Source organism: Panthera leo, chromosome C2, assembly GCF_018350215.1.
Source record: "Panthera leo isolate Ple1 chromosome C2, P.leo_Ple1_pat1.1, whole genome shotgun sequence".
NCBI classification, from domain to species: domain Eukaryota; kingdom Metazoa; phylum Chordata; class Mammalia; order Carnivora; family Felidae; genus Panthera; species Panthera leo.
In genome coordinates, this window is record NC_056687.1 from 78,120,246 (window position 1) to 78,133,787 (window position 13,542).

At 36.6% G+C, this 13,542-nt stretch overlaps 1 protein-coding gene across 3 annotated transcripts in view; it reads right to left on the minus strand.

Annotated features, from left to right (window-relative positions):
- TP63 (tumor protein p63) overlaps nt 1-13,542 on the minus strand; it is a 224,483-nt gene that overhangs the window by 137,755 nt on the left and 73,186 nt on the right. The window contains exons 1-2 of one of the 3 annotated variants that reach the window (XM_042955040.1): nt 3,814-3,912; nt 2,912-3,044 (exon numbers count right to left, since the gene is read on the minus strand). In XM_042955040.1, coding sequence (XP_042810974.1) covers nt 2,912-3,044; nt 3,814-3,887 — 207 coding nt within the window. In that variant the 5' untranslated portion in view covers nt 3,888-3,912. Of the gene's footprint in view, nt 1-2,911; nt 3,045-3,813; nt 3,943-13,542 lie in introns of those variants that run through there. The other 2 variants (XM_042955041.1, XM_042955039.1) reach the window with 2 other exon arrangements.

Genomic DNA, 13,542 nt, shown 5'->3' on the forward strand with positions numbered 1-13,542 from the left:
GCGTTATTAAAAGTCAATTTCAAAGAATCAATATAAAGTGTATATATATATATGAATAACTGATGCTCGGGAAATAATGTTGAACACAAATGGATAATTCTTTTAAATATCAGTACTTCTTAAATAACAATATCCCTCAACCCATGAAGCAGTGTATTCTTAGGTAGATACTTATCAGGAGAGCAATGGCATCTGTGTAATTTCTTGGCTTTCTCCCCTTCATTCTTCCCATTTTCTTTAAAAAAAAATTTTTTTTAATGTTTATTTTTGAGAGAGACAGAGACAGAGCGTGAGTGGGGGAGGGGAAGAGAGAGAGGGAGACACAGAATCTGAAGCAGGCTCCAGGCTCTGAGCTGTCAGTACAGAGCCCAGTGCGGGGCTCAAACTCATGGACTGTGAGATCATGACCTGAGCTGAAGTCGGACACCCAACCGACTGAGTCACCCAAGTGCCCCGATTCTTTCCATTTTCTAACATCCTGTATAGCTTCCATGTCTCTTACTCAGGTAGTGTACTAGGATTTCTCTAAAGTTTCCTTAGCTGATTTGTAAAAGCATCACAATGGACTTTAAATGACTGAAGTTTTGCTCGAATAGCAAATCTGGGTACTTTCCAGCAGAAGCAAAAAAAAACAGTGCAAGTAAAAAATAAATTACCTAAAAAGCATAATGCTTTTGGCACTGACAGACCATAGTCAAAAGGGAAGGAATACAAGAGGCAGATGGGACTGGAAGCATTGCTGATGTGAATGCTCAAGAAGAGAATAACCCCCTGGCTGGAGATATTCTAGAACTGCACTACCCAATATATTACCAACTAGCCACAGGTGGTCATTCAAATTTAAATTAAATAAAGTTAAAATTAAGCTTCTCAGTTGTACCAACCACATATCAAATGCCCAAAGGATACATGTGGCTGGTGACTACTGCATTGAACAATACAGAATATAGAACAGTTACATCATTGAAAGAAACTTCTTTTGGACAGGGCTGCTTGAAAAAGAACTTTTGGACTTTATAGATAACTTCCAAATCTCATTTCTTATGACTTCAAAATTTCCTGAGGGTCTATTATGAGACATATATTGAAACAAATACTGAGCATGACAAAATATGGCCCCTGTCCCCTTGAGAGACAGAGAAATAATCAATGATAATATTTTATAATATGTAATAGGACTAAAAATATACCTCAGTTGCCTCAGAGGAATGGTCTCTGCTATATGGTGAAGAATGGTGATATAGAAATTTTCCCAGAGAAGATAGAATACACGGTTGTTGAGGGGTAGATAGGAATTGGGTAGAGGGGGAAAAAATCAACCTCCCACCCCCCCAATAAAAAACCCAAGATGTTCCTAAGGACAAAATTTTTAATAATATAATGAAGTAAACAGCATGACACATTAAAAAAATCACATGCTACAGTGTGCGAAAGTGTGTGAAATGACAGTCGAAACTGTAAATAAAAAGGCTTGATTCTCCATTTTAAGCTTTATATAAATTTGCTCACTTTTATGAGCCCAGGAATCAGAACAGAAAATCCCCAGAGAGAACATACAAAGATAAGTTTGCCTAGGCTCGCACTACCTAGCAAGAGGTGATGTTATTCAGTGAATTGGGGATATCCTAATTTCGAAGCCACTGTCGTATAAGAATTTCCCCCATTTATGTTTAATTATAATACATTCCAAGGCCTTGGGTGACCTGCCTTGGATTTATCCATCAGTCTCCTTTCACTAGCTCAAAGATAACTGAAAAACGTATTGATACTAGAATGGAAGAGGCCACTGAAGAATTGCATTTTCTTTTCATCAACTTAGTGACAAAACATCAGTGTAACCACAAAGTTACAACTTCATATTTTTGGTTGTTCCCTCTTCCCTTTCCCGACACACCTTCATCCAATATAAAAAAAAAAAAAAAGTACAATCCAAAGAAAGAAAGAAGTACAATCCAGATGAATACACACACACACACACACACACACACACACACACACACACACACACAGAGTGAAAATTCCAGAAACATCTTCTATCAGAAAGGCAAGGCAAGGTATTTTTAAAGTGATTTCCAAGATCATGCCCACATGTGTTCTATGAAATATCCACCTTTTCTCTACCTTTTGTTTTTGGCCTATTTTTCTAGAAGGGTTTGTTTGTTTGGGTGTGTGTGTGTGTGTTTACAGGAAAGGCAACAGAATTTGTACGGTGAATAATCATTTAAAAAATAACAAAACAAAACAAGCCCACTAGCACGATGTACTGCACAAATACAGAAAATTTCATCCAAACATTTAGGATAAGTGTCTTTTATTATTATTAACCCATTACACTCCTTTGTATGAGAAACTGAGGCCTAAGGTCACTAGTGACTCAGTGGTAAAGCCAAGAAAACAAAAGTCAAAAAACAAAAACCACCTATTTTATGTATTATTTACCTTCTTTCCCCTTGTTCTATTACTAGGTACTTAAACTTGTGTCTTCACATTGAATTTACTTTCTCCTCCCTCATTAAAGAAGAAGAGTTCCATCCTGCCCTAGTATAGACAGAATTTGGATAGAATTTAGATCTAGACTCGGACTCTAACTGTCTCTTCCCCCTATAAAACCTTGGACTGGTATCATCCTTCCCAAACTGGGATAGACATGAGGAAAGATTCAGATAAAGGATGTAAGGGATTATTCCCAGCCCACATTTCCCACACTAGTGGAAGAAGCACATGCAGTAGGCAGAGTTGATGAAGAGAATCCACAAATGCTTAATTTTCTCTACTGACCGCACTGACTTTCTGCCCAATGGCCTAGCCCATTCAGAGCCACCTGCCTTCTCATATGCCATGAAATACAGAGATTTAACAGAGATGTGGATAGCATGGCCCACAGATTATAGGAGAATCTCCTGCCACTCACCCACATGGGGTCACTGAGGTCTGAGTCCTGCATGCGGATACAGTCCATGCTAATCTCAATCTTGTTTCTTGCACCATTTTCTGATGGCTCATCCACAAAGTTCAAGTCAATGGGCTGAACTGAACATATAGGCCTATAATAAAGGACAAACAAAAGGGTGTTAGGCAGGGAATGGGACTAAAACACAAGAACCCAGGGGATAACAGTGAGCTCTCTCAGTTTCAAAGATGGCAGTGCTCATTGGTTGGAGTCAGAAACTCTAGGTTTGAATCGTGGCTCAACCACATGCCGTATGTGTAATCTCAGGCAGTTCAAATCTAAATCCTATTCATAAAATGGGAATCATGATCCTTACCCTTGTCAGAGAATTGCTGGGTGGATGTGGGAGAGAAAGGATGTATCAGGAACTTAGTATTTTATACCCCATCCCTTAGGGTACCAAGTGCTCTGGTATTTCCTCTTAAATTGTTCACTTATCCAAACTCAATAAAGACAATAATCATTTTCCTAGCAGGGCCTAAATGACCAACAAAATTTAGTGTTTTACCTGTTCAGGGGGTATTTGTATTGTACCAGCAACTAAGAGTCTTTAAGCCAAAGGAACAGATTTTGAATATCAAGGGAGCCATTGGGGAACCTATTTGGAGGTAGTCAGGAGGCCAAAATTACACTCCAAAATTATACCACCTTGCAATAATGATCTTCATTCAGTATTATAAACTGAATAAATCTGCACTGAATTTTGACACAGAAATACTATTGGAGGAAATACATTTTTCCAACAATATTGACTGATTTTTATTGATTTTAGGAGCACGTCATAGTAAGCAATATTTTTATAATCTGCATTTGCCCATTTATAATAATTTAAGTACAATATTTTGTGTTTACTTGATACTTACTGTTCCAGAAAATCCCAGATATGCTGGAAGACCTCTGGACTGAGGAATTCACTTGTCTGTGTGCTCTGGGACATAGTGGATCGGTAATAGCTTTCTTTCCAAGAGAAATGAGCTGGGGTTTCTACGAACCTTAAAAGAACAAAAATGAAACTAGAATTATAGTCTCTGTATTTAGGATATTGAGTATTTAAACTAAAGCATACTCAATCAAGAATAACTCAAGTGCATTTGCAGAACCACGCAGGCAGGTACAGCGAATTTTACAAGTTGCATGAGTGGCGTTTCTTTGGGCAATGTCATGGATCCCATTTTGCCATACAGTTAGACAATCACAGCTTCTATCAAGTTATTCTGTAACTAATAATGTTGTTAACACTCTACACTTCCACTATCCAGCATCAATGCTCTGAAGATTTCAAAAAGAAAATAAACATTCCCTCATTAAGTCTGACAGCCAGGGTGACCTATTATTAAACTTGTTTTAAAATGACTCAACTGATTATCTGCCCATTCTGCCTCCAGCAGGTAAAAAGTAGGATCAGAAAACAGAGAGGCGTTTAGAAAATTTAAATTTCACCTGCAGCAAAATCACCTCTCTCATAACTACCATCTCAGCATTGTGCCCAGGGAAAATAAACTCAAACCTCTGAACCTAGTTTTTTCTACTTTTTTAAAAATTTTAATCACCAGTTAACCTACCTTGATGTGTATGTGGGTGGTTGTTAATTGGAACGTAAAATTCTATGTTAGACTAAAGGATTAAGTATTCAGACTAAACATCTGAATACGTTGCAAGTGAGTATTATTTCTGTTTGCTCCATTTTGTTGCTGGATCCCCACGTTTGCCTTTACTTAAAAAAAAATAACCTTGATCCCTATATAATGTGGAGGAAAATATCAGCTTTCTCAGATGATGCTGTCTCCAGTCGGCATATTATCTACACAGATCATCTTAGTATGTGATTCATTGTGACTATCAGTAGACTAATTTTACCCCAGGAAGAAATTAGCTAAACTCTTCATCATTACTTTTAATATCATAAAGTGTTAATAAATAGTGTACTAAGATAGTCAATCATCTTAAATTTGCAAATGAATACTCTGAGCTTGTTACATAACAGAAGATAATAGCATTGGATTTATTGTTGATAATTTCCAACCTGTAAGGAGAAATACATTCATTTACTCAAGTTAAACACATTATGAGCATCTATTATTTACTAGCAAGAATAAAGGCCACTGAAAATAAAAAGCAAATAAAACAGTGTCATCTCTAGAAGATCAATGTATAGAAAGTAAGACAGGAAACCAAACCTCTAATAAATAGAGTATGTATAACGCTATGAAAGTACAAAGATAAAATATGTCAGCTCATCTAAGGGATCAGAGAAAGAGCCTTAAAGAAGGAGAAGAAATTCGCTATGCCAGGTAGGGATTAATAATATGAGTGAGCAGTCTATGGCGACAGCATAGACAAAATCCTAAAATGGAAAATCATTTGGTGTATGTGAGAAAATTGCAAAAAACTCTATGTTAGTAGAGTATAAGATTTAGGGCAAAGAACACTGGAAAACAGAACTGGAGAGAGGAGAAGAAAATCATATGCTATGTTTAAAGAAAGCTTAAATATTTCAATACTTTCAGGTTTTGCAACACATTTTAAAATTAACTTTTAATTTTGAGATAAATATAGATTTAAATACAGAAAGAGTCCATGCACCTTATATGCTGCTCTCCCAATGGTATACAACAACTTACAAAACCGTTCAAACATATTCCAACCAGGATATGGACACTGCTACAACTCACTGATCTTATTCAGAAATTCTCAGTTTTACTTATACTCGTGTGCACACATGCATCCATGCATGAGTTACGGATGGATTTCTTTCTGCACAAATTTTGTATTAAATGTGTAGGTAAGCATATCCACCTCTACAGCCTTAAAGGGTTTTAAGCATGAGGTTGCCAGTCAGAATATGTTTTGTACTGAGAAATCTGGAAGCTGCATGAAGGAAAGATTTCGAGCACATCAGTTTATGGGCAAAGTGGTTGCACCAGTCCAGGTAAGACAAGAGGATGCTAGCAGAAATGGGGATGGAGAAGATGGCCACAAACTGAACTACTGGCAAAAGGCTAAATCAGACCTTGCTTATGTTACATTCATATTTTCCCTCTAGTCACTCTCTGACACCTAAAGACCTTCCCTATATTTCTGCTGTCCCCACTAACCAGCTGCAAAACCGCGGGCAAGTCTCTGAGCTTCAGCTTCCTTGACTGTGACACAGGGACAGTCGCCTCAGCTCTGCTGCCTCACAGACACCTACCCAGTCCTCAATGATCTCCTCCCCACAAGGCATTTCCCAGTCCTTCACTTGAACTATAATCTTCCTTCTCCAAACTTTCTTGGCCTTCAGTTGCAGCTCATCAATGATAATTCACCCTACTTTCCTTGGACAACAATCGAGTGTAGAGAATTTTAAGTAACTTGAAGGCAACGTCCATATCTCTTTGTATCCCTTTCAATTTTATATTTCCTTGAGATTGGAGTGGAAGGAACATGGGTTTTGAAGTGAGACAGACTTGGGTTCAAATTTTAGCTCTACCATTGTCACACTTTAAGGACATGGTCAATTTACTTAGCCTCTTTGTATCTTCAACTATGCTTCCTTTACCAGGTGGTTGAAATAATGTGCTACCTATTTTGTATACAGTGCCTGGTGCCTGGGTTGGATTAGGTCAGGTATTACAAAATGTGTATCCAGGAAAGAGTTGCTGAATTGAACTAATTAAATAGCATATTTGAAAGGCCCGTGGAAGCTGTAAAAGTGTCACACAAAAGTTATTAAACCTGAATTATCCCCTCATTTCTCTCCAGTTCAAACTGTTCTTTCTCTTTCTGTGTTCTTTCACCATAAAATGCTCGCCATCGCCTCTCTTTTCTCTCCTAGATCACCTTTATTGACATTGAATAGGGCAATAGCCCCTCTCCTTTCATCCCTCCCCCAAGACCTCAAGCTTTACAGTGACTTTACGACAAAAGTTGAGAGTGAGGTTTGGAATACATCAGCAGTTTTCAAATTGGTTGCATGAAACTCTAGGGTTTCCGGTGCCTCCGTGTGTTCACCAGATGTAAAGAAATGGCCATATTGATAGGAGTCCAGACGCTCCTCCTTCTTAACACCAAGAAGTTTGGCTTTTGCCTGTCTTATGTATAGTAGTGTTCCAAGCAAGATTTCATTTGAAGAACAGGTTCTGTTACAGTGATTTAGAAAATCAGTGGTCTAAGTTAGAGGATCTTCACCGTCTCTCCTGTGCAAATCCAGAATTGATTCCAGGTCTCTGAATAAAGATGTAAAATATTATTGACAGGAAGGAAGGAGATCAGCTAGTGCCATAGGGCAGGAAGAGTGAGGTAAACCCTACCTATCTTCAGAGGCTTTGTCTTTGGATGAATCTCAGTGTCAATTTACTCATGGAACAATCACTGTGTTCAAGGGGGTTTGTCAAACCAGTCACACCCACAGACAGGAAGCCTCAAGTCACTTTTTTTTTTTCTTTTCAGCTTGTTTTTTGTGGATTAAATACCCTGTGCTCTTAGTATTAACTCAGCAAAAAAAAAAAAAAAAAAAAAGGAACCCTACTCTGTAGAAGTGAGCTGAAAACCCCAAGAGGTATCCACCAACAGTTTGCATTTTCTCTTGCTTTTTTCTTTTCTGCCCCAGGAGTCGTCGTTCAAATCTCTTACATTAAGTTTCTTTCAGCACTCCTGAAAATCTCCAAATCTAATATTTCAGAGTTCCAAACAACCTTAATATTATAGATGGATTTTAGAATTAATAGATCTCTGAGACCATCTAGCCTACTTTTTCTTATTTAATAGGTGGAAAAAGTGAAATCTAAAAAGAACCAGTTCACCCCAGCTATATTGTACTCAACATAAGTCTTTACCCACAGTCCAGGAAAAATAAATTGAATCATCAGACACAAATTTTCATCATGAATTGCCCAACCCTTGGCCTCTTGGAACAGTTCCCATACTTAGCATTTTCTGGATATTTAAAGCCTCTTTACTCCCCTTTAGAGCATCCATACTTAAAACTATGAGAGTAGGAATATACTTGATTGTATACCAACATCCTCTAATTCACTTAACAAAACAAAACAGCATTTGGTAGTGATGCAGATCAGAAAAGAAGCTGATTGGCTGTTCCTCGACTTCCTGATTCAAAGGCTCCCTTGACAGGGTGTCACTCCTTCTGGTATAGAGACAGAATGTGGCACGGAGAACACCAGAAAAGCAGATCTGGAGTGCCCCCTGAGGAACTGTGCCAACACTTGGAAAGATGGGGTCACACATGAATCTAAACCTTTGGGGACCACATAGAATGTCAAAGTCACTTGCCCTTAAACACTGTCTAGACTTGCTATCTATTTTCACAAGGAAACTGAGGCTGATACCCTAAAAACTTAGCCTAGATCCACTGTTGTGCTAGAGCACTGGCTAATGAAAGCAGACTGTTCAATATTCTGGAATTTTTTCAAGCCAGTATTTAAACATAGTCATTATTATAATTTATTACAAAGTATTAAACTTTAAATAATGTTAAAAGCAAAGATAATAAATACTCAAACCTGATAACTTCCTAATTATTTTACTATTATCTATGTTCTTGAAAACCTTTTTAAAAAAATAATGTAGGGAAATTACTCAGATTATTAAAAAATCCTGTGTGAATTTATTGCTACACTTACCTAATAATGTACTTTAGTGAACTATTTATGTGCAAAAGACTCAATAATACATATATTGAGTATTATGTGAAAAGCTATGTGGGGATTTATTGATGAATGAGACATGTGTGTTGTTTTTTTGAAAGTTTTTCATAGTTTAGTGTCAGAAATAGAACACCTTCAATGTTTGCCTAATTTTTACCCTCTGTCATAACCTTATGTGCTCTTAATTTCCCTCTGGACTGGGATCTTCTGAAGGGCAGAAAAGCCAACATGGAACATTCATTTTGGTTTGTGCTCTATTTGCCTGGTGATTGGCAGAAAAGGATTGCCATTGATTATGACAGGATTTCACATCACCGGGCCTGCTTTTCCAGTTTTCCACATGACACTTTTAGGCTCAGAGAGGTTAAGGAAGTTGTTCAAGTTCACTCAGCTAGTAAATGATAGAGCTGGGCTTTATTTAGTTACTTAATTAGTTAATAATGCTGAGCCCTAAATTTAAGATTGTAGGACTTCAAAGTGCATGCTTTATTAAATTATATATATATATTATATATAATATACATATATGCATATATAATATACATATATAATAATGCTCATGCTTTATATATATATAATATATATATATATGGTTCTAATTTTCATTCATAATAAAAGTTTTTATAGTTAGAATTTTTTTTCTGTAAAATAACAAAAATCCTACCAACTCTGTCTCATCACAATCATTACCCCTTTTCTTCCAAGTGAGCAGGAAATGATGTGAGAAAACGCATACTGACCAATGAATGATATTGACAGAACATTTGGCCTTTCTGAAGATTCTCAATATTGGTAAGAGCTGACTCTAAAATGTCATGTAAGAAAAAACAGCTGAGGTCACTATTGTTTTCCAAGGGGACTTGAGCAGTCAAAACCTATGGGATTGTTCCCAATTCTCAGATAAAAGTGATTTAAAACTCTGAACATGACTTCTTCTGTATATCCATCCATCCAACCTACCAATCCATCAAATTATTGCTTAACCTCTCTGGACCTTCCCCCAAACAAGTCTTCCAGTTGGCCTCAGGAGTTTTCCAAATCACATAATGCTATTTTTATTTTTAGTTCAGAAGCAATCCTGCATTTTCAGCTTACTCTGCTATTATAACCACTCTGATTATTAATTGTCATACTTAGTTTAAAGGATGCTGAAGAACACCTTGATGCTCTTTAATAAATTGCCTAATCATTGCACACAACAGTGCCCAAGAGCCCTGGAGGAGTAAATTTATTCATATGCTTTAGATATATGTCAAAGTCCAGAAACTCACTCATATAATCTAAATAAGGTACATTAACATCTTTTCTTCATTAAATGGAAATCTTTCCTTTTCAACTTCATGTTGAAAAATGACCAGTCTGTTCCTTACCTTTATATTAATCCCAGAGTCAAACCCATATATCAACTTCACTTCCAGCAAAGAAAACTCACATGGATAAAATGCATTTAGAGCATATATATATATGTATATGTATATATATATATATATATATATATATACACATATATATATAGTATATATTCATTGTATACAATGTATATACATTGTATATATACATAGTATACATTGTATACAATGTACATACATTGTACATATACATTGTATATGTGCATTGCATGCAATGTATATACATTGTATATGATGTATATACATTGTATACAGTGTATATACATCGTATACAAATTGTATATATTGTATAGATATTGTGTGTATATATATATATATAATTTTTTTAATTTTATGGTTGAACTGATAAACTGTATTCTTAAGAAAATCTCTTTTGTATCTGTCAATATCCATTTATCCTCCATTCTGCCATAATTAGTGGAGTTCCTTTTCATCTTCAGACACCTTTTCCCTTCCCACTACCACCTGTCTGAAGACCTGATTGTCCACAGCTTGCTTCTGCCATAACCTTTTACTGTGCACCCCGAACTCCCAATTCTCCCATCAAAGTCTACATATATCCAGGGTCAACTCACCAGTTGTTAACTCTGAGATAGTGATCTTTTCTTCTCTCAAGTACCAAGTCATCTAAAGTCGATATTTTGTGCCCCAGTCTCTATTCTAACCAATTGCTGCCTCCAGGCAATGATTTGTCTGGCTGTAACCCCGATCTCTCACACCCCCATCCCAGTGAACCTTCCTGCTGCTATCATGTCATTGGTCAGCAATCTCTTCTAACTTCTGTGTGATCATCAATCTTCCCCAAACAGTATTTCTATCAGGCTACTCCTTTCCTGACTCAGATTTCATAATCGCTCATCTTCGTACCCTGGGCAAAATCTAATTAGACCTCATCCCTCGTCCTTTTTATTCCTTTGGACAGACCCTCTTTTCCAAATTATTCAGCTAGCTGTACCTTACACGTTATTTTTTTTCAGCAAGTCTTTTCAAATTATAACCTCTTATACTCCACCATCTTCCCCCAGGTCACATTCTTCACATTTACTAACATCTAGTACAAAGCTCAGCACACCTAAAAAAGGTACTGCAATACACTAAATATTTGTGTTGCCTCCAAAATTCATAAGTTGAAACTTAATCTCCAGAGTCATAGTATTTTTAGGTGGGGCTTTGAGGAGATGATCAGGTCATTATGATAGAGTCCTCATGAATAGGATTCATGCCCTTATAATAGAGGTCCCAGAGAGCACTCTTCCCCATTCCTCCTTGTGAGATTACAGAGAGAGAAGACTGCCATCTATGAACTAGGAAGTGGAACCTCATGAGACACTAAATCTGCCAGCACCTTGATCTTGGACTTCAGAGCCTTCAAAATTGAAAATTGTAAGAAATAAATCTCTGTTGTTTATAAGCTACCCAAGCTGTAGTATTTTGTGATAGCATCCTGAAGGGACCAAGACATCCACCATATTTTTTTGTTTATTGTTTGAGTTTATTTTCTCAATTTGGCATGTTTTAAGCATTCCTGTCCTTAGTTAATTCTACCGTAATTTACTCATGTTGAAATGGTGTTTCCATATTGTATACCCAGGTCCTCTAACAAATGAGAGGCTGGGAGTCAAAACACATATTCCTACTTTCCTGGTTCTTTCTAGCAAAGAGTTATAGAACAAAAACAAAAAACAAAACTGAAAAAGGCTTTATTTCTCATCCTCTATACTTTCTACAAATAAGAACTCACAGGGATTTTATTCACAGTCCCACAGGAAACCTACAGGGATCTCGTGCTAAACCCCAGGCATCCTGGCTCCCTCTGCAATGCTCTGAAGAAAGTGTGCAATTATAACTTCCTATGGGGCACCTGGGAGGCTCAGTGAATTAAACATCTGACTCTTGGTTTCCGCTCAGGTCATGATCTCACAGTTCATGAGTTCAAGCCCCGCATTGGATTCTGCACTGACAGCAGAACCTGCTTGGTCTTCTCTCTCCCCCTCTCTCTCTGCCCCTCCACAGCTTGCTTGCTCTCTCTCTCTCTCTCAAAATAAATAAATAAAATCATAAAAAAATGTAAACTTCTTGTAAACTGAGCTGTCTCTAAATCCATGAACATAAAAAAAACAAAAAACAAAAAACAAAAACAAAAAAACTAAAACATCATCTAACATCACTGTCCTATAATAAATTGATCAGTTAATAGTCTGATCCATTTAAATCTAGAATTTGGCATCTGGTGAAGATAATGATAAGGGAGACTTGAATCCATCTTACTTCTAATATCATTTTTGACATTATAGCATGCAACTATAGACACTTACAAACTTACACACAAGGAACATATCTATAAACTGCTCCCAAATTACAATTTAGAAGACATCTGGGGCTGCCTGTGTGGTTCAGTCGGTTAAGCATCCGATTCTTGGTTTTGGCTCAGGGCATAATCTCACAGTTCCTGAGTTCAAGCCCCACATCAGGCTTTTTTGGGATTCCTTCTCTCCTTCTCTCTCTGCCCCTCCCCTGCTCGCTCTCTCTCTCTCTGTCTCTCTCTCTCTCTCTCTCTCTCAAAATAAGTAAATAAAATTTAAAATTTTTAGAAGATATTTGAATAAATGTAATCACCATTACATCAGGCTTTGGATATGTTAGAGTTTTGTACTAATGTGAAGACCTGATAGGAAGTTCGTGTAGCATCCATGACTGAGATATATGAGCATCGAGTTCTGGAAGGACTATGGGGAAATACAAATCTACAGGGGAGTTTTCTTAGGATGCAGTTTTCTTACGATTGCAAGCATCCTCACCCTGGATACTTACAGACTATTATCTGATCATTTATTATATTTAAACACTAGAAGATGGTAAATTATCATCAGATCCTGTCTAAGCTTATTTTTTCTTGCCTCAGTGCATACTTTACTTTGTATTGTAATTATTTATGTACTTGCCTAATTGTCTCCATTAATATATTAGTATTTTAAATATAGGATGGTGACACAATTACTAGAGCATATCTCAGAAACATAGTGGTCAATATTTTATTGCTACATAAATAATGATTCACATTTGTTATACATACTCTAGTATGAAGTTATTTCCACATACATCTCATTTGATAGTCATATTATGACCTATGTATCATCTGAACCATATGAAATCATTATTTTAGAGGTCAAAAATGGTGAAATATAGCAAGTTTATATGGCTCAAATTCATAGCATGGGTATTACGATAGCATGGAAATTCATAGCATGGATAATCAGTTAAATAGCTGATTAAAAGACTGGTTAAGGTCATACATTCCAAAAGTCAATGGCACATCCAGGTCCTGAACCTCATTCTTAGGAGTGATTAGATGGACAACCCACCAAAGAAAGCAACATGGAGTGACATTTGTATTAAGTGATAAGAGATTTTCTGTGTTCTTTTTAAATATAAATTTGTCTAATGTGTACATTTTATTCTAAATATGATCTACAAATTATAGCAAAATAATTTAATGTGTTTATCAGCTGTATATGTGATGGGCTGAAGAATTAGTAGTAAA